This window comes from Alternaria ventricosa (assembly GCF_023758065.1).
Source record: "Alternaria ventricosa strain BMP 2768 chromosome Unknown scaffold_6, whole genome shotgun sequence".
In the NCBI taxonomy this organism is placed as follows: domain Eukaryota; kingdom Fungi; phylum Ascomycota; class Dothideomycetes; order Pleosporales; family Pleosporaceae; genus Alternaria; species Alternaria ventricosa.
This window is the reverse complement of record NW_026055686.1, coordinates 1,276,976-1,299,724: the sequence shown is the minus strand read 5'-3', so window position 1 is coordinate 1,299,724 and position 22,749 is coordinate 1,276,976. Positions and strand designations below refer to the sequence as shown.

General features: G+C 52.1%; 7 protein-coding genes across 7 annotated transcripts; 3 read left to right on the top strand and 4 right to left on the bottom strand.

Moving 5' to 3' along the window:
- Positions 1-401: 401 nt before the first annotated feature.
- J4E93_004520 (uncharacterized protein) lies at positions 402-2,401 on the top strand (the record flags this gene model as incomplete). Its single annotated transcript, XM_049342448.1, has 2 exons — positions 402-572; positions 638-2,401. The coding sequence occupies 2 exons, from the start codon at positions 402-404 to the stop codon at positions 2,399-2,401; spliced, it is 1,935 nt and encodes a 644-aa protein (XP_049200600.1).
- A 622-nt stretch (positions 2,402-3,023) lies between these two features.
- Positions 3,024-5,498, bottom strand: J4E93_004519 (uncharacterized protein; the record flags this gene model as incomplete). Its single annotated transcript, XM_049342447.1, has 3 exons — positions 3,024-3,439; positions 3,533-5,165; positions 5,229-5,498. The coding sequence occupies 3 exons, from the start codon at positions 5,496-5,498 to the stop codon at positions 3,024-3,026; spliced, it is 2,319 nt and encodes a 772-aa protein (XP_049200599.1).
- Positions 5,499-6,092: 594 nt separating this feature from the next.
- On the bottom strand, positions 6,093-7,292 carry J4E93_004518 (uncharacterized protein; the record flags this gene model as incomplete). Its single annotated transcript, XM_049342446.1, has 4 exons — positions 6,093-6,698; positions 6,750-7,107; positions 7,158-7,183; positions 7,230-7,292. The coding sequence occupies 4 exons, from the start codon at positions 7,290-7,292 to the stop codon at positions 6,093-6,095; spliced, it is 1,053 nt and encodes a 350-aa protein (XP_049200598.1).
- An 873-nt stretch (positions 7,293-8,165) lies between these two features.
- Positions 8,166-9,954, bottom strand: PAB1_1 (Protein phosphatase PP2A regulatory subunit B; the record flags this gene model as incomplete). Its single annotated transcript, XM_049342445.1, has 6 exons — positions 8,166-8,189; positions 8,238-8,833; positions 8,883-9,534; positions 9,588-9,685; positions 9,762-9,802; positions 9,911-9,954. 6 exons carry the CDS (start codon positions 9,952-9,954, stop codon positions 8,166-8,168), a joined length of 1,455 nt encoding a protein of 484 aa, XP_049200597.1.
- A 540-nt stretch (positions 9,955-10,494) lies between these two features.
- On the top strand, positions 10,495-11,831 carry RPL3 (60S ribosomal protein L3; the record flags this gene model as incomplete). Its single annotated transcript, XM_049342444.1, has 4 exons — positions 10,495-10,586; positions 10,645-10,801; positions 10,854-11,527; positions 11,576-11,831. 4 exons carry the CDS (start codon positions 10,495-10,497, stop codon positions 11,829-11,831), a joined length of 1,179 nt encoding a protein of 392 aa, XP_049200596.1.
- A 1,280-nt stretch (positions 11,832-13,111) lies between these two features.
- Positions 13,112-15,372, top strand: SDH1_1 (succinate dehydrogenase flavoprotein subunit; the record flags this gene model as incomplete). Its single annotated transcript, XM_049342443.1, has 4 exons — positions 13,112-13,153; positions 13,366-13,658; positions 13,716-13,880; positions 13,929-15,372. 4 exons carry the CDS (start codon positions 13,112-13,114, stop codon positions 15,370-15,372), a joined length of 1,944 nt encoding a protein of 647 aa, XP_049200595.1.
- A 3,727-nt stretch (positions 15,373-19,099) lies between these two features.
- On the bottom strand, positions 19,100-21,404 carry J4E93_004514 (uncharacterized protein; the record flags this gene model as incomplete). The annotated part of the gene is made up of 5 exons (XM_049342442.1): positions 19,100-19,532; positions 19,588-20,009; positions 20,061-20,328; positions 20,384-21,191; positions 21,398-21,404. 5 exons carry the CDS (start codon positions 21,402-21,404, stop codon positions 19,100-19,102), a joined length of 1,938 nt encoding a protein of 645 aa, XP_049200594.1.
- Between the last annotated feature and the right edge of the window lie 1,345 nt (positions 21,405-22,749).

The window sequence follows — 22,749 nt, the reverse complement described above, 5'->3', positions numbered from 1 at the left end:
GCTGTGTTGATAGATGGGTCTTGTGTATCATAGTGGAAGAGCGTCCGGCGTTGTTATATTCCCCTCTTCTTTTGTACATGGTATAGGGTCCAGGTCTAGAAAAGCAAATCGATCTAATGAACTCTTGCAATGCACAATAATTTTCAGTATCATCGTGCATTCTGTTAAAGTTCACTGATGTGCTGCCGCCGAGCTCTACTGGACAAGCTCGGATTCACTCGCTCTGTGTGGCGGTTATTTGCGACCTCGGCCGCCCCGCGTAGCTTCTCCACATGCTGATCAATTAGACCGGCCGACGCGCCTCTGGCACCCGCTCGCCGCCCGACTTGTACATACACCTCCTCTCTGTCGACCGCGTCATACCCGCTACTTCACACTTATCTAATCTTTTACTTTTCGCCATGTCTTTTCTCGGCGGCGCAGAGTGCTCGACGGGCGCCAACCCGCTCAGCCAGTTCACCAAACATGTGCAGGATGACAAGTCGCTACAGAGAGACCGCCTGGTCGGGCGGGGGCCCGGAGGAATGCAGGAGGGCATGCGAAGCCAGCAGATGGGCGGCCCGTCGGATGGCGTAAGTTGAGAACAAGAGTACGAAGGCGAGCAAGTGGGAATCATGGCTAACCCTGCGATCCATAGATGATGAACGAGTTCATGAACCAGAATGTACAACTCCCCCAAGGGCCCGGTCCCGCATCTCCATTCGCCATGGAGCAAATGCGACGCGAGTTGGAACGGACACAGCACAGCGGATCACCAGCGTGGGCAGCAGAGTTCGATCCAGGCATGCAGGCGCCACAGATGGGAGGGCCAGCCATGCAAGAAAGACCAGCCGGATTTAACCCTGCCGAATTCGCAAAGTTCCAGCAGATGAACCCGAACGCGCGGACAGCGAGCCCGACTACCGCTTCTCAGCCTTCGATGACGGGATACCAGCGGCCCATGTACGGAATGGGCATGGGCATGGGCATGGGCGGCATGGGAATGGGAATGGGCGGTATGGGCATGCAGCAGCCATACGCACCACAAAACTTCCAGCAGCCTATGCAGAACTCTGGCAAAGGCAAGGAGCGCATGGTAGAACTCGACGATCAGGATTGGGAGGCCCAGTTCGCGCAACTCGAACAGACAGACCAGCAGGACCTGAGCGCTCTAGACGCCGAGGCGAACAAGGCCATGGAGGCAGAGCTGAACGAAATGGACAGGTCAGTAGAGAAAGATGCCGTTGATTTCGACGATTTCGAGTCCATTTGGAAGGGCATCCAAGCTGAGACTGAATACGCTAGGCAACTTGCCAACGAGGAGAACTTCGTCGAAGGACACATGGGCGACATGGATCAATGGGAAGGCTTCGACGGGCTCAACACACACTCGGTCCGCGATCCGGCCATGGGCGACTACCTATTCGAGCAAGAGAACCTCTTCAAGAACGTCACGAATCCCTTTGAAGAAGGTGTCAAGATAATGGAAGATGGTGGAAACCTCTCGCTTGCGGCTTTGGCGTTCGAGGCAGCTGTTCAGAAAGACCCGAATCACATTGCAGCCTGGGTAAGGTTGGGAGAGTCACAAGCACAGAACGAGAAGGAAACACCGGCTATAAGAGCGTTGGAACATGCGTTGAAGCAGGATCCTTCGAATCTGGAGGCGCTGATGGGTCTGGCTGTATCATATACCAACGAAGGCTACGAGAGCACCGCATACCGGACACTGGAACGCTGGCTGGCCACCAAGTACCCATCACTGATCAAAGAGCCACTCTCTTCAGACGCCGAGATGGGCTTCACAGACCGCCACGTACTCCACGAGAAAGTCACCAACCTCTTCATCCAAGCCGCACAACTCTCACCAACCGGCGAGCAAATGGATCCCGACGTGCAAGTAGGCCTAGGCGTACTTTTTTACGGCGTAGAAGAATACGACAAAGCCGTCGACTGTTTCGGCGCCGCCCTTGCATCCACCGAATCCGGCGTCTCGAACTCCTCATCACAAGTCCACCTCCTCTGGAACCGTCTCGGCGCCACCCTCGCAAACTCCGGCCGCAGCGAAGAAGCCATCGATGCCTACTCGCGTGCCCTCGCTCTCCGACCAAACTTTGTCCGCGCACGCTACAACCTCGGCGTGTCGTGTATCAACATCGGCTGCTACACAGAAGCTGCACAACACTTGCTCGGCGCGCTAGCCATGCACAAGGTCGTAGAGCGCGAAGGCAAGGAGAAAGCTAGGGAAGTCGTTGGCGAAGGCGTCTCAGATAGCCAACTAGACAACATGATCCACCAGAACCAAAGCACAAACTTGTACGATACCTTAAGGAGAGTGTTTGGCCAGATGGGCCGTAGGGATCTCTCAGATATCGTGGGTCCCGGTATGGATGTTGAGCGTTTTCGAGGCGAGTTTGAGTTTTGAGCAACGAGAGGATAGTGGAGTTGGTATCACGGAGAAAGTAGAGTTTGAACGGCATGACGATGAGAGTTACGATGACTGGCTTTTGCAGCGGAAAGTTAAGACGCCGCGTAAAGATGAATGGGATGAGGGTGAATTGGGCGATAGCTGTTGCTTTGGCACACGCACTGTGGAGATGGGCATGGATTGCGTCTGGAAGCTGCATGGAGGCATTTAGATTATGGGAACCGCATAGCCAATCGCTACGATGTAGATATCATATTATGTTCCACTGGCTCGCATGAGCACAACTATGAATCTCTAGTTGCATGCTACCATCTTTGGCCTAGGCTCTTCAAGAGTATGAGACATCCACTGCAAAGGTGATGTTATGGTTCTGTGAACTTATAAATTGATGGCCGAACCATGAACTGTTCACCACCGTATTTATGTCTATTACATAGGAGCATATTTGCGTGCTCAAAGGCGTAATCTCGATTCGGCCTCGCCAAAAGAGAATACACTAAAATATATAGAAAACCTTGATCCACACAATCAGCACTCCGCGCTGTGCATTTTACCCTAGTTAATCCAATAGAAGACACCCCAACCCTAATTCGAAGCGAATCCTTCACTCATGCTCCATCTATTTGGCAAAGTGGAGGTCGTATCCGAGCCACTTCCTCGACTGGACTTGGGGAACAGTAAGGCCGGGGCTACCGTACGTGAGCGGTGCGAAGAAGAGGAAGCACCAGAAGGCGGCGGCGAGGATGACACCCATAGCGATCCAGCTGCCCATCAGGCTAGAAGAGGCAACACGCTCGCGAACAGGCTTCGAGTGAGTGCGGCGGTGACCCTTGGCGGAGGCTGGCATCTCGGGGTCTTGGGGTTCAATGCAGAACACGAATTCTACCAGAGCACCAGTGACTAGACAAGACGCAAGATGCGCAGGAAGGTAGTGATGCAAGAAGAGCTGACGACCCATGATGTAGAAGGGGATGTAATGGGCAGCCCAGGTGAGGAAGAAGAATCCAGTGGAGTTGTAGAGACGGGAGCGAGTGCCTGCAGACATGAATGTTAGAACCTCCCCTTCAAATACAAATGCCAATACAAAAGCGAATAACCTGGGTTTCGTGTACGAGAGAAGTAACTTACGCTCATCGAGGGCATCCATGCCACGGCGGAGAGCCAGCTGGTCGGCACCAATGATACCGGCAAACACAGCAAGAAGCGAGGAAGCGAGCCACCATCCAATGGGGTTACCCAGGAAGTAGATCTGCTGGCGAGTGTCGTTGTGAGTCCAGAAAGACACACCGCGAAGGAGGAAAGGCCAGGAGATAGGCTGGGATGCATAAGGATGCGAGCTGGTCAAGGCATTGTTGTGGTAGAACATGGCACGCTGCAGCTCAACCCACTTCCTGAGGAAGCCCAAGTGCTTGACCTGCTTCGGTTCCTTCTTGTTGCGCTCATCTTCAACAGGAAGCGAAGGAATGTCATCGACATACCAGACATTGCTGGACTGCTGGACTGCCTTGTTACCGTTGATTTCAGCCTGCTTGTAGGCCCAATCTGGCAGAGGCTTGGTATGGGTCCACATGGCGACCTTGGTTGGCACGTGAACAAGCTTGAAGTGAGTAGACATGGTCTTGAAATCGCCCTTGCCCTTGTCGACCTTGAGCTCAAAGAGAGTGTCGTTGTAGCGTGCACCGGTTGCTTCGTCCTTGCTTACAGTAGTGAATTCCTGGTTGGTAGGGTAGTAAGGAGAAGCAACGTCGTGTGTGAGAAGAACGGTGTCCGTGATCAAATGGCGAAGACGAATGACATCGCCGACCTTGACGCGTTGACCGATCTCACTGTCCAGGGGCTTCGAAGGAAGGACCTGCCAGTGGTTGTTGGTGTCGTTGTGGGGGTATCCAGTAACCTGCTGTCCCTGAGAAGAAACACGTCCATCGTCGTAACGCAGCGGGTAGCGGTCAGGATGGCTGTGAAGGTAAACTTTGGTCTCCTTGTGACGGATGGTGATGGAATCATAGTAGTTGATACCGACGGATTGAAGGCTCATGACATTGTCGCTCAGAGTCTCCTGGAACTCTGGGGTCATGAAGTCGTCACCAGGGCCGGATCGTGTGAGGATGGAGAAGTGGACCTGGAACCAGAAAAGATAAAGGAAGAACGGGACGATGACCAAGCCCACAGCGCGAGCAGCAAAGTGCTTGCCAAATTCGGCCAAAGTCAAGGCACCCTGTCGTCGGTTGACGTCCATCAAGTCCCAGAGGTCAATCATGACCGGTACACCAATGGAGAAGAAGGTGAAGACACCAACGTACTTGATGGAGATAACGCAGCTCAGACTGATACCAGTCAGAAGGAGCCACTTCCACCATTTCCGCCCGAAAGCATTGTGACGCTCCTTGTAGAAGCGGATGTAGGATAGTACGGAGAGCGCCATGAAGAAAATAAGCGAAGCATCGAGGAGGATCAGGCGCGTCTGGCCAATGTGGGCGTTGTCGAAAAGCATCAGACCGGCCGCAGTAATACAAGCAGGTAGCGAGTAGCCGGACTCCCACATGATCATGAAGACGATGGGAACGGTAAGAGCACCGAGCGAGGCGGGCATGGCGCGGTACGCGACATACGGGACCTTGTTGGTAATGTAGGAATCGCCAATGTTCTCGAACAGGAAGTCGCCCTTGTATCCGACGAGCCAGCCAGCGAAGGCAAAGAGAAGCTTTCCGAGGGGAGGATGGACATCGAAGAAGTAGGTTCGTTGCAGGTAGTAGGAAGCGAACTATGTGCGATTAGCAATCTGGACGTGCATCGTGCCTCTTTCTGTCTTCAATGATGTACACACCTTTCCAAAGTGCACCTCGTCGAACACAACCTGATCAGGATGTCTGATGCCCCAGAACCGCGTAATGAATGCGAGAACGGTCATTACGGCGATAGCGAGCTTGTAATCCCATTCTCCGCCCTGCTGAACCGGCTTGTATGGTTTGGCCTTCTCGACGACATTGGCGACTTTCTCCTGGACCTTCTCGGCGAGGGCTTCGGGGTTCGGTGAGGTTCCTCGCTTCTTGTCCTTGCCTGCGCGCTGGCGGACGCTACCAGCTGGTGAAGACATGGTGGGCTATAGCTCGATGAAGCTACCTGTGGACTCTGATGTTAGCTTCCAATGCCGCAACACGTCAAGGGCTGCGAGAATGCGCCTACCTCCCATAAACAAAGGAACGAATTTGATGGAATTGGAAAGAGAGTTGGGGTTGCGCTCTGAGAACACGACACCTAATCGCGAGTTCAGGGTCCGGAGGAGCCAATCCCTAATGGGCTTTCTCGCTTGCACTTGGCCCCTGCATTAGCGGTCATTGGTCCACCATCATCACAGCCCCCCAGCGAGGGGTAACAGAAGTCTGGTCAAGTATATTCGTCTATATGCTCTTGGCATTGGCATCTCCATGATCTTCGCATGCTCTGCATGTTCCCGAGATACCGCCGTAGCCTATCTCATTGCAACCTTGCGAACGCTGCCGGCAAGCAGGACAAAGTTATATTCGCACTTCGTACATGGAAAAGACCGAGCAGGTCTAAAGACTACGCTAGGATAACAGAGGCAAATCGGGAAATCTAGCCTTGATGTAGCTCTAGGGTGTTCAGTCTTCTCCTTGATTGAGGTGTTCGTCTCGCTCTAGAAAGCGGATCGAGTGGGAACACTCTGGAATCATTGGCCCTTCTTTCCCTTTTCGGCTTCCAACTTCTTCTGCTGCGGGATGCGATATGATGTTTCCCATCCATACAAAGCACCCGCACCAAACACCATGGCAGCGCCGACTTTCATCAATCCAGTCATCTGGTTTCCGAATATCCAAATACTGAGCAAGAAGCTCACCAGCTTTCTGATGTTCAGCACGATCGTAACAGTAACGGCGGAAGTGTTGGCGCTGAGCATATTGACGCCGGTGATGCAGAGTAGTTGCGTAAGGGCATTGGCAGTAAGATAGATAACATGCTGTGATGTCGAGGCCAAGATACTGTTGACGATTGGCGGGAGATTTTCTGCGACTTTCGGTGGAACCTCAAATGATTGCGAGGCCTGCAGGCGCTTGAATTGTTGCGTCAAGACCGGTGCAAACCCTGCAAAGAACGGGATGGACAGCAAGTGGGAGTAGAAGAGGTTGGCCTGCCAGTCCTTGCCATGTTCACTATAGACGTCCTCGACATAGGCGCCCATCCATGCGGAGAGTAGTTGCGCGATAAGCAGGATAAGAAGACCAGCTTGTAGAGAAGAATTTGACTCATCGGAGCTCGAAGCATCCATGTTCTTGCCCTAGTTCTGTGGTCAGCGTCTATAGATAAGTCGTCGATCGCTCTACTGTACCTTTGACTGTGCATCTGCCCATGCTGAGACCATGACACCTAGCGTCAGGATCGCAACGGAGAAGACCTGGAGAGGTGTGTATCTTTTGCCACGGAACCAGCCAGCTGCCATAGTAGTCACACTACCAAAGCTTCTGAGGATGATGTGAACAGGGACTGAGATGTTGAATGCGAAAGCCCAGTTGTTCAGCATGTTGACCGTGAAAAACAACGCAGCGCTGACACACCATTTGCGAAATGGCACGGGCGAACTCCGCATGAAGTAACGACCGTTTGGATCGAACTGGTAGTGCAATGTCGAGAGACATGTAAACACGAATTGGAAGAGCGTAATGAGTAGGCCACTGTCAGGCTCTTGCCTGGGCTTTGTCAGATTTCGTGCTGTTACTAGGGACTCCACGCTGTTCACTTTACTATTGCTTCCAGACAATACACCTTTCAGACTTTAGTAATGGCATCATAACAGTTGTGAATTTCTTACATTTGCGCAACACCCTCCGAAGATGAGCGAAAAGCTGCTGATAACGGGTGCAAGAGCGGCCATGATAGCAGTCGCGCGACGTGAGGAGTGGCACAGATTACCTAGGCAATTGTTCGGGAATTCGGCCGTGTACACTTTTCGAAGCGAGAGTTGGTGGAGCTGTTGCTTGTCAGAAAGGTGACGTAGGTGAGCGTTGGATGACAGTAAGTTGGCAAGTAGAGAACCGCATAGCGCATTCCGCGAAAACCATCTCCCATCGCACAGGCAACATACAGAAAACACTCAAGTGAGTACGATTGCACACAAAACTTTATGTACTAAGCATGGCTTGTAATATGGTGAACGTTGCGAGAAATCTAGAGAAATGAAACGCAACGTGGAAGTCTGGGATGTCATGAGCCTCACGGCGGGCGCTAACGGGATCAACCTAGGTACTGCCGAATCAAGCAAACTTCTAGAACAGAGCCTCGTCTGGCATCTTTGCGTACAATTTACGAAAGATGTTAACAAGTTTGAGCATACGAGTGCTTCACGTCCATCTTGACAGTGCAAAACACATACGGAATTGTCATGTGCTTGTCGCAGACTTTTAGCATTCGCGATATGTCCTGGGCTGTTTCATGCAGAGGTGGGACCAAGTCTTGTTGATGAGAGTTTCTTTTGTTCTTTCTCTGCACCACTCAGAGTCATTATAGTGGTGTTGCAATCTACACTGCTCTGCGGCTACCCGATCGTTAAACCACATTGCGTCGTTCCTCATCTGCATTCCCACGCCGATTCGCCAAGAATGCTCCTGTTCTATCATCCTAGCGCCGCCTGGCAGGCTGCTGCCAACATTGAAAGGAAGATGGAAGAGTAAAGATGACCAGAAACCCAACAAGCTGATGCTCCTGTTTACATGTATTCTGTGGCGATGTTCGCGAATCAAGGCTACCCCTACAATGCGGAGAAGACGAAAAGCTGTAGGATGTTAGATTTTGATCATATGAAGAGAACCAGCCTGCTTACGTTGTTTGTTGCTGCTATAGCGATGCTGTCTTCGAATGGATGCCAGCTCATGTGTAAGATCTTCTTGTTGAAGTCGATCTGATCTGCGTCCGTCTCCTTCCTCATGCGTTGGCCCTGTCCAACTGCACCAGCAGCAGGGCTGCCGGCCCTCGAGCCACCTTTCTTACTTGTGTTGCTGCCTGTCGGGCTTGTCGACGAGTTCATGGGTGTTGGGATTCCAACCTTCTTCGCCTTGAAGGCAGACTTATCGGCCTGCAAGACTACCTCGGTGTCTTTGTCGTTATCGGATGGGTATATCATGAAGTTGTTGTTGTAGCTACCAGTCATGACATTCTTCGCATCCCCAGAGAAAACAACCTCGAACTTGTCGAAAATGCTGTCGTTTTCGTAGGTGTCGCAGAGCCTCGGTCGGAGATGTTCGTGGATTGGAATGGTCTTGACCGGGGTCTTTTCCATATTTACGTCCCAGATCTTGACAGTCAGGTAGTCGCGTGACAGAATGTATCTTCCGTCGTGTGAAAACCGGACGTCGGAGATGGATGAGATGATCTCAGAGAAGAACGATCGCGATGATGGATCTTCTTCTTGCTCGAATTCTGTAGAGCGAGGTTAGTATCAACTGAGGTGGAAAGGTGGACGGCTTACGCTTTGCATGCTGGTCGCAAAGAGCACTCTCGCGCATGTCGGCCAGCTTGATGGTGCCCTTAGAGCTTGCGTACATGAACCAGTTGCAGCTGATAGGGTGGAACTCGGCAGCGGTGATGACCTCCGTCAGCTCTTCCATGTTGGCGGGCTTGATGTCGACAATGTTGAAGCTCTGGTCTTGGATGTTCAGGTTCCAGAGGTTGATTCGCAAATCATCGCTACTAATGAACGTCTCGCCATCGCTGTTGACTGATATGCTGTTGATGTGGTAGGCGTGTGCGTTGGCATACGTCTTTCGTGGTACTGCAGCGACAACTGTGTCGTGATGTGTGAGCCGTGGGAGCTTCAGATCGGTGGCGCTGCGGAACTGCGCATTCGGGTTCCTGACGGGACCACCTCCACCAGCAACCCCACCTCCAGGTGTCAACTCGTGTGACAGGTTGTTCTCCGCCACCACTTTCAGCGACTTTTCAAATACCTTCCATAGCTTGATCGTCTTGTCGTTTGTGGAGAGCAGATAGTGTGAAGCGTTTTGCCGACGGCACCACTTGATCTTGTTGATCTTCTCTTCGATCTCGAGAGATTTTAGGTAATCGAATTCAGGCTCGTGCGATTGGAACTCGGTGTGAAACTTGTATTCGCAGGTTTTTTTCTGCATCTTGTCAGTCTTGAACCAGCGCGAGGTCATAGTAGAGAAGGGCATACCGTCTCGTTCCTCTCGAACAAAACCACACGACCGCCCTTGTCACCGGTTGCAAGGTAGTTGCCCGTCTGGTCGAATTCGACGGTTGAGATGATGTCGGCTGCGCTCGCTGTCAGCAATTGCATGCAGGCATTAATGAATGTACAGAGAGCGCAACGGTAAGAAACGGTACGTACCTTCGGTTATGTCTTCAACATCGCCTTTGTCGCCGAAGCACCTGCTCCAGTCAGTGGCGTTTCCAGTGCGATTTGAGCTGAGTGGCGATACAGCAGCGACCGAGCTAAGCTGAGGGGCCTAAAGAAACTGGGTAGCATGCGGTACGTACTGGGTGAATTTCCACGTCGTGGGATTGCCTTCGGCTTCTACCATGATTCTGGACAAGGATTGCGGGACACCAGCGGCGTGCGATCAAGGGTAGCGAGTGCTGTGTTGTGTTCGTACGCAATGTACTATTGGTGTTCAGTGTGCGAGCTTTCGAGCTTGTCGTGGAGCCCAGGTGAGGTAGCGCCGCCAAGGTCGAGGGTGGTGGGTGAGTGAGTGCTGGGAATGATGTAGTGGGAGCGGTGTCTGCTGGCAGATGGCGGGGTTGGCGGTTGGCGGTTGGGCGGGCTTGTCGTTGAAGCTCCGGCGGAATCGAGTCAGCGGCGGAATGACGAGGGCGGACGACGATGCAGGGAGCAACAGCGCAGATAAAGGCAAAGCGTTGGTTGATACCTCCACGGCAATGACCTTTGGAGGGGCCGCCAAGCCCAGATGGACGTGGAAGGCGCGAAGGCGCGCCAAGCCGCTTGCAGTTTAGCGCCGTCCGCTCGCACTTTCCTCCGTATCCACAGGCTCAATATTCGAGATTTGGACGTCTTCTTCTCGATCAACTTTCGTTCGATAACTAACCACAGGAACTCGAACAGGATGTCTCATCGCAAGTTCGAAGCCCCCCGCCACGGGTCTCTGGCATTCTTGCCGCGAAAGCGCGCCGCCCGTCACCGGGGTAAGGTGAAGAGGTAAATTTCCATGTCACCACCGCCCACTGTCGGACAGCCTGCTCACTGCAATTGCCAGCTTCCCTAAGGATGACCCCAAGAAGCCCGTCCACCTGACGGCCGCCATGGGCTACAAGGCCGGTATGACCACAATCGTCCGCGATCTCGACCGACCAGGTGCCAAGCTGCACAAGAAGGAGATTGTCGAGGCCTGCACCGTCATCGAGACTCCTCCCGTACGCACAGCCAATTCCCAGCAATTTCAGCGCACTACTAACACGGCCGCAGATGATCGCCGTCGGTCTTGTCGGCTACATCGAGACTCCCCGTGGTCTCCGCTCGCTCACCACCGTCTGGGCTGAGCACTTGAGCGACGAGGTCAAGCGCCGCTTCTACCGCAACTGGTACAAGAGCAAGAAGAAGGCCTTCACCAAGTACGCCAAGAAGCACTCCGAGGAGAACGGCCAGTCCATCACCAAGGAGCTCGAGCGCATGAAGAAGTACTGCACCGTCATCCGCGTTCTCGCCCACACCCAGATCCACAAGACCCCGCTCAAGCAGAAGAAGGCCCATCTCATGGAGATCCAGGTCAACGGTGGCAGCATCGCCGACAAGGTCTCGTACGCCCACGGTCTGTTCGAGAAGCCCATCGAGATCGGCTCCATCTTCGAGGACAACGAGATGATCGACGTTATCGCCGTCACCAAGGGTCACGGATACAACGGTGTCACCTCCCGATGGGGCACCAAGAAGCTCCCGCGTAAGACACACAAGGGTCTCCGCAAGGTCGCCTGTATCGGTGCCTGGCACCCGGCCCACGTCCAATGGACTGTTGCCCGTGCTGGTCAGATGGGTTACCACCACCGTACCTCTGTTAACCACAAGATCTACCGTCTCGGCAAGGGTGAGGATGAGGGCAACGCCTCCACCGAGTTCGACGTCTCCAAGAAGCGCATCACACCGTAAGTCACATGTCACACTGGTCGGTGATCACTACTAACACAAATCAGAATGGGTGGCTTCGTACGCTACGGTGAGGTTAAGAACGACTTCCTCCTCCTCAAGGGTAACTGCCCCGGTGTCAAGAAGCGCGTCATGACCCTGCGCAAGTCCATGTTCACCCACACCAGCAGGAGGGCGCTGGAGAAGGTCGAGCTCAAGTGGATCGACACCTCTTCCAAGTTCGGTCACGGTGCTTACCAGACACCGGCGGAGAAGAGGCAATACGAGGGTGTCCTCAAGAAGGACCTCCAGACTTCGTCCTAGAAGTCTCGAGATGGTGCTACGGAGTGCATGCTTTCTTCTCACGGGCTTGGGCGCAGAGGATAGGTTTACTATATGGATGCCAGTCATGAGCGATTGAACAAAAATTCAACGATTCCCCAATTCAAATATGTGTTATCAATGTGTGATGCGTGATACCCGTCTGTCCCAGTGGCACTCGCTGGTCAACCTAGGAAAAAACTAAACAGGCCTGCAGTCTACATCAACATGAAAACATGCAAAGTAGGAGATCTAACGCTGATGTAGGCTCCAGACCTGTTCAGCATTTCACCTGTACATATAAGATGCTCGCTTGAATTTAATCATGGTGTGTGTCCGTGCGCGACTTGCGTGAGGGAACCGAGAATGCAGAAAAGACTCCCAGCGTGGAATATCATCTATGCAAACAAAAAATCAAACAGGAGCTCTGCCGTCTATATTGGTGTCAAAGTTGAAGTTTAAATATTCTCCACGGTAGGCTTCGTAGATGTTCAATGTTTTTCCCTTGTGCGAGTTGATTTAATAAAGCTACCATAATGTTGAACTGCAAGCGTCATCCCATGTACTTGTAATGAGGATTTGAGAAGGTTATATGCACGTGTGCAACTCAGACGTTGGTGCGGCTGACGAAAAGGGTCTTGGAGTGAATAAGAATGGTATGCTAATGTTAGTAGCATCACCTACAGTATACTAGCAACGTAACGTGCGGAGAAAATTCCCTGGTACAACGACTGGGGAACAGCGTTGTGATCGTGTGAGAAGGTCTATGACGACGACGAATGAGGCTCGACATCTTGAGCGCCAGCGGCAACAACTGTCGGCCCAAACAAGGTGCATGAGTCAGCCAAAGTGACAGCAGTTGCCATGTGCTTCGCAGGTACCATTATTGTCCCGAATGTCCAAAGCCGAAAGTTGGCTGTCGAGCGTGTAACAGTTTAATGTAAGATGAGTTTGTTAGCTAGAATTATGTCTATAACCGCGAAGATTCTTGCAGCGCAAAGTGCAATCAGATCAATAGCCTCTATGTTGATAGCCTATATGGCCTGCGTGACCTTGCAATAGAGGCAAAGATGCATCACGTTCATCAAGAAGAAAAGCCGGAATGAAGGGCAGGTACTTGGGAGGCAATGCAGCCGAGGCCTACCGACCCAATTAGCGCGCTCCGATTTTAGTTGGTAAGTAACGCCGTCGGTCGCAACTGCCATCATTGACCTCCAACTTCAAATCCACCAGGACCTTTCGCACTCCCGTCGTATACTCTCCGCTCTTCGGCTACCGCCAAAATGAGTTGTCTCAGGATGCGTCGTACGCAGCTTGCAAGCCAGGTGAGTTTTGACAGCCCTCCCACACCACGCAGTCGCAGTCGACGGTCGACAAGCCCGGCATCCGCCGCACCGAGGCGTGTGCCACATCCCACATGGCGTTGGCAGAATGTCGCATGTCGACACGACACTTTCGCAGTGCTGGACAATGCCCTTGGATCTTCCACGTCTTCTTACGAGTCTTCACTGTTCAATGGCTAATGTTCGCCTCATAGCTCGCGAGGAGCTTCCGCCCAACTACACGAGCCTTCTCTTCCACCCGGCCAGCGCAGCGCATATTCGCTACCGAGAACCTGAGGGCGAAGGAAGCGTCAGGCTTCATCTCGAGCAAATACCCCGTCATCGACCACGAATACGATGCCATTGTTGTCGGCGCTGGAGGAGCTGGTCTCCGCGCGGCATTCGGTCTCGCTGAAGCTGGTTTCAACACAGCCTGTATATCCAAGCTTTTCCCCACTCGATCGCACACAGTCGCAGCACAGGGTGGTATCAACGCCGCGCTCGGAAAGTAGGTGGAATGGACAAATATGCGATGGCTATAACAGCAGCTGACGGACATGTGTAGCATGCACGAGGACGACTGGCGGTGGCATATGTACGACACAGTCAAGGGATCAGATTGGCTTGGTGACCAAGACGCTATTCACTACATGACAAGAGAGGCGCCTCAATCCGTCATCGAACTTGAGAACTACGGCTGCCCCTTCTCGCGAACTGACGATGGCAAGATGTAGGGTCAACCCAGCTCTAATTTGTGCAGAGTACTAACATCATCCAGCTACCAGCGTGCTTTCGGTGGACAGTCCCAGAAGTACGGCAAGGGTGGCCAAGCATACCGATGCTGTGCTGCTGCCGACCGTACTGGTCACGCTCTCCTCCACACTCTCTACGGACAATCGCTACGACACAACACCAAGTACTTCATCGAGTTCTTCGCCACTGATCTGATCATGGAGGACGGCGTCTGCAAGGGTGTTGTCGCATACAACCAGGAAGACGGAACCATCCACCGATTCATCGCAAAGAACACCGTCTTGGCCACTGGTGGTTACGGACGTGCCTACTTCAGCTGCACATCCGCCCACACCTGCACTGGTGACGGTATGGCTATGGTCGCTCGCGCAGGTCTTCCCAACCAAGATCTGGAATTCGTCCAGTTCCACCCCACTGGTATCTACGGCGCCGGTTGCTTGATCACCGAAGGATCCCGTGGAGAGGGTGGTTACCTTCTAAACTCCGAGGGTGAACGGTTCATGGAGCGTTACGCACCAACTGCCAAGGATCTTGCCTCCCGCGATGTCGTATCCCGATCGATGACCCTGGAAATCCGTGAGGGCCGTGGTGTCGGACCGGAGAAGGACCACATCTACCTCCAGCTCAGCCATCTGCCCGCCGAGGTCCTTCACGAGCGTCTACCCGGTATCTCTGAGACTGCCGCTATTTTCGCTGGTGTCGATGTCACCAAGCAGCCCATCCCTGTTCTTCCTACCGTGCACTACAACATGGGTGGTATCCCCACCAAGTACACTGGTGAGGTCATCACCCAAGACGCTCAGGGTAACGACCAGGTCGTCCCAGGTCTGTTCGCTTGCGGTGAGGCTGCCTCTGTTTCTGTCCACGGAGCCAACCGTCTCGGTGCCAACTCCCTCCTCGACCTTATCGTTTTCGGTCGTGCTGTCTCTCACACCATCCGCGACAACTTCAGCCCCGGCCAGAAGGCTGACCCCGTCTCCGCTGATGCCGGTGCCGATTCCATCTCCGTCCTCGACCAGATCCGCACATCTGACGGCGCCAAGTCGACTGCCGAGGTCCGTCTCCAGATGCAGAAGGTCATGCAGACCGATGTCGCCGTCTTCCGAACCCAAGAGTCGCTCGACGAGGGTGTCAAGAAGATCCACGACGTCGACGCCGACTTCGCCAACGTTGGTATCAAGGACCGCAGCATGATCTGGAACTCCGACCTTGTCGAAACCCTTGAGCTACGCAACCTCCTCACCTGCGCCGTACAGACTGCCGAATCCGCCGCCAACCGTAAAGAGTCACGAGGTGCTCACGCCCGTGAGGACTTCCCCGACCGTGACGATGACCAGTGGATGAAGCACACATTGTCGTGGCAGAAGAAGCCACACGGCGAGACTCAATTAGGTTACAGGAAGGTTGTTGGTACCACTTTGGACGAGGCTGAGTGCAAGGCTGTACCACCATTCAAGCGTACATACTAGAGGATTGGTAATTTGGAAAGGAAATGAGGGATGTATTTTGTATTCTATGTACATCGGGTGATGGATTGCATGTTTTAGCATGTTTAAGAGCGAAAGCCGTTTAGGATTGAGAATCGAATCATTCAAGTTCATATTGGTACATCTTGTCCATTATATCAACATGTGTAAGCGCTGGCTGGTGTTGTGCTCCAGAACACTGTTCTCAGTGGATGATGTGTCTGTCCTGGCGTGTGGAGCATTCCTTACCTGCCGGACAGTGTTGTTGTGGTGGGGGCTGTCGTTCTCGGCAAGTGCGATACTCACCCGCACAGCACGACAATATCAGCTTCTCGACCACAACACCAGCGTCGGCACCTTCAACGTCGGGCAATGGATACGGTCTCAACCAAACAAGGAACAAGGATTTCGCTTCGACGGTCGTGCACCCACACTCATCGCGAACCGAACATTGCTCCTGCCGTGTAAAGCAAGGCTGGCTTCTAGCCTGGTCTATCGTTACCCGAGGGCTGAAGTGGCTGCAGTGGCTGTCACCACGCCAGATGGGGATCCGCTCATGGCAATAACAAGACTTTCAGAGTTTCTCGTTCTCTGACACATCGTTATGGCGAAGCCTGTGTTAGAAACTGTGTTCCTACAGGTTGTGAACTACAAAGCGGAATGCGTGAAGAATTGCTTGCACGCAGGCACACCTATTTCGGTCACGCATCGTCCCGGGAGGCCGCAGCTAGGCCCTCAGCTCTCTGCAAAAACCCATTTCACGCACGTTCATCAGCCCCCATCTGCGCCGGAGGTCTATCGCAGCCGCCACCAAGCCGAGTTCGGGCGGCACAATAGTTCTAAGTCTGCCATGCTTCAGCCTTCTCGATAAGAAATTTATGGGGGGCTTGAATTTATTAGAGGCTACTTCTCAGCCTTCTCCGATGGGATTGTTACTCGAGTTCGATGTCAAGAAGCGAACACTCTTTCTCTCTCCCATTTTATATATTCTTCTCGCCGAATGCGGCACCATTATTATAATATCAATACTTTGACCTCGTGGGATCAGGCATAAACCTCTAGGCAAGGAATCGGACGTTTTTGAGCTATTATGGATCCATTCCGAGACCAACACATAGCCTCTGTTACTTCTGGGTTAGCAGGGCGTCGATCATCGTTGTCCCAGACATCTTCCTCTTGGTCAATTTCATCATCGACAAGATCGTATCTGCAAGATGATGATCAAGACTTTGAACCCGAAATATTGCCCTGTTCCTTCGGTGCAGAGGCGTTCGATGGAGGAACTGAACTGACATATTATCCGTAAGCGCTATTTCATACCATGATCATCTTCTGAAGGAGCTTACAGGCAGACAGATCACACCGGACAGGCAGTCCAGACACTCATACGTTGCTCAAAACCCAGAATGTCAGGTCTTCATTTTCATCTGTCGCGTCTTCATCCTCTTCAGAAGCGGACGATGATCGGCCTACACAAAGAATGCACCAGATCAACGGGGTCGTCAAAGCTTTCTGGAAACTACCAGTCATTCGTGACATAACCTGGCCGTTTCAGTGGCTCAGCCGCCGATTCAAAGACATCTCTTCGAACAGCCGGTTCCATGGTTGGCGTATGGGTGTTCTATTAGGCTCCTTTGCTTCGTCGCTTGTTCTTTGTTGCAACATAGGCATCCTGGTATTCGGCTCACTACGACACGGCTCCGCGAACAACTTTACCGTGCTATCAACTGGGAAAGCCAAAGACATGTCTTGGTGGTCTAGCGCTATTCACATCGTGATCAATGCGCTCAGCACAGTTCTTCTAGCTGCTTCTAACTATACCATGCAGGTACTGAGCTCGCCAACAAGAAGAGATATTGATCAAGCTCACTCTGCACGCCATTGGCTTGATATCGGGATCCTTAGCGTTCATAACTTCGGCTATATCCCAACCCGACGGAGGCTTCTGTGCGTCATCATGGTAATGTCCTCTATACCTATACACTTATTGTAGGTTTATATCAACTTTTTATTGGATCAGTTTGATGACTCACCAGTCTCAGCTACAACTCTGCAGTCTTTTACATCGGAGCAGACAATAAGTACAACATCTCCCTGCTACCAACAGACTCTATTGAGTACGAAAGTCTATCACTTCAGGCAGATACAGCCACCAACGACGATCGCAATGTAACGCTCGACAATAGCAGAATAGACAGTGCATACCATGTGGACACCAGTTTCCATGAATATGGAGACTTGTACCTTGCGATCGACGGCTACTTCCATGGAAATAAGTCGGAGCTTCCAGAACTGGGTGAGAATGGCTGGCCGTTTAGCGGTCCAGAAGTACTTTGGAATCCGAACGCATCCTGGCCCTTTGAAATAGAACACGACTTATACCTCAACCGAAGTATCATCAATGGCACTTGGACGTATGTCAGGATTAATTCGACAATCACCGCCTCTACGGAAGACGGCAACCAGATGTGGGCTCGTTATACTCACGGATTTGCAGAGTATCACGTCAAAACATCCAGTCGCATCGAGCTAAGTCTCACCTTCATGGCGATCGTGATCGTCTGTAACGTCGTGAAGCTGTTTACGATGTTGTGGGTGGTATTCATGGAAAACCTGGATTATATCGTTACTGTCAGAGATGGAGCAGCCTCATTTCTGGCGTACCCCGACTCAACGACCAGGGGCATGTGTGTGTCAACCAGACACGAAGTCATCGCCAAAGTTGGGGCTGTCACAGACATTTCAAAAGAGGATCAAGATCTACTTGGGATTATAATTCGTAAATGTGGCAATCTTTGGACCAAACGACGCAGTCAATACTCCACTGCCCTCGACAGAGACCGAGTATATACCTCGTATGCCATGTAAGTCCACCTGGAACTGTGAACTCAAAAAGGGCGAGGTTAACGTCTTACTAGCTATGCAATTGGCTGTGCACTCTTCTATGGTCTAGTGATACTACTCTCGACTCTAGGACTCACAAGTCCTAGATGGGGATCCGCAAGTCTTACCGCGTTCCGCCAGACTGAAACGTCCGCCCAGGCCACACTTTTGAACGCGTGGCTTGCCAATATCGCCCAGTTGATACTTTCCTACTTCTATCTCGCTATCAACAGCGAATGTACCGCTATGGCTGGAGCTGCGGAGTGGAACAACTTGGCAGTCTCGCGCAAAGGCCTACGTGTAACTCGTCCCGTCGGGGACCAACGCGAGAAGTACATTCTCCAGCTGCCATATCGCTGGTCCCTTCCTCTAGCCGCAGTGAGCGGTGGTTTACATTGGCTGTTATCTCAGAGCATCTTCATTGTGCGAATCGACGCTTATGACCGAGAGGGGAAGATCATGCAGGCTAATTCTCAGTCCGCAATCGGTTTCTCAGCAACAAGCTTTATAACTTTGATTCTCTGCTTTTACGTCCTTGTAGGATCCGTGGCGTGGATAGGGCGAAGACAGATGAGGGTTCGAATACCCTTCGCGGCATCCTGTAGTCTAGTCATGAGTGCGGCATGTCATCCACCACCAGACGACGTCGATCCTCACTTGCGACCTGTTCAGTGGGGCGTCACGGAGGGAAACATGTTTGAAGGGGAAAAGCATTGTTCACTTTCATCGAGACCTGTAACGAAACCAAAGGTTGGAGAGAAGTATCTTTGAGCAACTAGCTAGAAGATGTTCAGTTTGGCTAGAAATACATGATGAACCTCGGGCGCTTGCACCCAAATCACAAGTATTAACGTCGCGCGAAACTAAACCAGCCCCTCCGCGGCTCAGTGACAACCGGCGCAGTCTCTACATCCTCCGCCGCTAACTCGCTTACTGACTGCTGCTCCGATACTATCGAGTTCGTAGAAGCGAACGAAGACGTCTGCGCCATCATCGGACTCTTACCAGGCCGCCACATGATCGGGAGATCCTTGAGCTTATGACCCTTCTCCATGAGCGGAATTTCGCTTTCCAGATCAGTCCAATTGCGGTGGCCTTCGCCCTCGTAGGCTCGGCGTTGCAGTTGCCATACCCCATCTTGTGTCCAGCGTGCGATGCGAGGACCGAGTGCGCGGCGGAAGCGAGTGAGGTAGACGAGGAACTTGAGGAGTGTGATGTCGATGATTGCGACGAGGACGGAGAAGGCTATGATGAATGAGAGACCGAAGACGTTGATGTTACTAGCATAAGTTAGAACGGGTCTCGGGTGCTGCAGAAGCAAGTGAATGTACTCACACAAATCCACCAGACTTTCTCATCTTTTGAGCTCCACAAAGTGCTTTTTCGCCTTCTGTTTCCGGTTTAAGAAAGACGTTGTCTTTGAACGGGTCGCCGAATTTAGGTCCACTCGCATGCTGTGAGACTTGGATTTGCATCGCCGCCCAGACCTCTTGTTCCCACCCCAATACTTCCTGTTTCCAGAAACCATTGGGTACAGATGGGATATCAAAATCTCCTCTCGACATCATGGTGGTTACTTTACACGACATGACGTTGACGGTAGCATGTAGCCAGACCGCTTTGACGATTAGTTGCAGCACCGCTCGTTGCACGCTGTTCGCTTCTGGGAAATCGAAGTCGCGGAACGTGTGGTAGGGAACGCCTTCAAATGGCGTACACCAATCTTCTTGACCGTCTCTGGCGTGGCAATATTGGAGCTGAGCGATCGTTAGCAATAGCTTCCTCGTAGCCCTGGACGGTTCGCTCACACGCTGCGTACACCCCACACCCTTAATCGGATGATCCGCTAGATATTGCGAGAAGGGTTTACCATTGGCTGCATCGACCTTCTTCACTTCTTTATGTGCTGAGTATAGGGGGTCGTCGATAGGTTCCTCGAACTCGAGAGCGTTTGGCAAGAAGGGCTTCCAGAATACATCGCCTTCTGGTCCTTCAGCACTTAAAGGATAGAAGCTGTCCTTTGGAAACCAGGTAGGAAGGACTGTGTTATTTGGTCCGGCATAGAACATGCCGCCTCTTTGATAGATGAGTTAGTAAGCAGTATAATCGGCGTGTTGTTGCGATGGCTTACCGCGGAACTTTTGGATTGCCACTAACGTTGGACGAGACCAGATAGGCAAGGAAGCTCTCGCCAGTATCAAGAGGGGGCTTGGGCCCATAGAAGATGGCTGCAACTTGTTCGCCTGGAAATATTTCCCGGAAGTTCGGTTTCCACATGGGCATGTCTTTCAGGTCAATGACATCGTAGTATCCGTCAACCGGTAAGACAGTGCATTCGATCTTCTTTCGAAAGGTAACGCGATCCTTGGAGGGCAAGTTCAAACCAAAGGCTTTGCCTACGTCGATGAGGCCAGAGTCGACACTAACGGAGTCCTCGGTATCGCACATGGTATCGTTGAATGGGCAAGGCACATTCTCGACTTTGAGTGGGACATTGGGCTTCGTGAAGACGTTGCACGTCACAGGAAGTGATCCGTTACTGTAACAGTCCTGTGTATACGCTGGAGCAATTATATCCAGTTCGTTCGCATGTGTTCGCCATGCCGTTCCGATGAGGTTCGTGCTTCCACAGAAGGGGGAGTCGACCAGTACCTCAATAGCTCCAGTATCGACTATGAGCGAGGAGAACACTGAGGCTGCGATCGTCATAGTCGTGAAAACAACTGCAATGAGTACCAAGAACAGTGATCGAAGGAACGGTCGGTCTGCCTTTCTTCTCCAAGCCCACCATAGCTTTAGTGCTTCCGCAACTACAGAGCTAGGTGTTGGGAGCGTTCGCAGTAACGCTTGCTGCTGTCTGAAGAGGGGATCTGCTTCCCGGCCATTGGCTCGGATTTGATGGATCGCGAAGGCGATCAGATGCCACAGGTGTGCGGTACCTGTCACTATCAGAACCTGAATTCGGTAGTTGAATTGATTATCTTACCGAGTGTTGAAAGTATAGCTAGTAAGGCAACTACGAGGTTACCGGTTTGAGTATCGGTTGTGATAGTTCTTCCTAGAATGGGCCCGCCATCCACATTTGTCCTGTAGCGTTCTGTTAGTGGCTTTAAAAAGGTGATGTTAAGTGCTACAATCGAGGCACCTACCATGCACCTGTCTTGACATATCGCGAATCTAGCTCAAAAGACATGTCTGTTAACAATCGCTAACGAAGACTACGGGTAGATGTGTTTGCTTGGAATCCTCTACAACGAGAAACATCATCTCTTTAATACTATGACTTTCGCTACAAAGCGCAGTAAAGTCTTTCCAATGCACAACCTGAAGGTGGCACAGTTGATCTACGATGCTTGGCGAGCGGTGCAACGAATAACGGATATCGAGGAAACGACGAATGGTGTTCCTGGCGCCTGGATCTCGACACACTGGGCGTTGAGACCCGAGCTCGTAACTAGTGTACCATTTTTAGCTCTCCACGTTGTCCGGGGATGCTTGGCATGGTGTTTTGAGGAAGCTCGGCGCCTAGAAGACTGCAAGCGCGATGTCGGCGCTAACGTGCATGTACACCCAGGCGCAGCTGTGCCATCTTCAAGGTCGCTGAGTACCATACTGAGACTGGGCGTGACAGTTCACCCAAGACACCTTCTTTCCGCGCGAAACCTCGAGTTGCGAAAGATAAGTGCACTCAAAATGCAGGACTCCACCGTCCATTTCGGGCCGTTGCGACATCGCGAGCTCGGGGGAAAGGCAAACCATTGACATGGCATGTTGATGCGTAATGAGAGAATGATTCACTCCTTTTCGAAGTTGAGACAACGATCGTTATGTTCAAATCAAGACTGTGATGTTGTAGACAGCTTGGATGAGGTCACAAGGAGTTGCGGGACCGCCTTCAAATGATGCGCTAGTCCACTTTGAGACACCCGGGTCTGATCCAGAAGTCGCTCGATCTCGACCCGATTTTGCTGGTTACTGATGTTTCAAAGAGCGCTTTCTAAACGCTTCCAGAAAAATCTCGGACATGTCTAGACCATGTCCGTTCCCGTCTTCCGACTCTACTTACGCGACTGTCTGATTGACCGCAAGGTTGCACATAACCGCATGGACCAGCATCGCTTGCATTTGCCGCACTGACATGGCCAAGACACTATCAGAATCTGCCGTATGATCAACGTCCAGCATCGGGGATGTCAGCCAGGCGGCCTGGTAGGCGAGTATTTTATCTGCAGCCTGTAACGCTTTCCGCCAGCTTGGCAGAGTGGCGGTGCATAAATGCTTCAGATGGCTGTGGAGTCAATGTCTACAGGCATCTACACGAGTTCGCTTTGTAATGCTAAAGTGCGCTTGTCGTTGTCCGCGCGATGAGCGCGAAGTACTATGTTAGATCATGGTAGTCACAGCCACTTGCGCTATTCTTCACAGATTTGTCAGATGCAAAGTTGGAAAAGCTGCAAAAATTGGTATGTACAATGACTAGATTCGTCTATGTAGTAC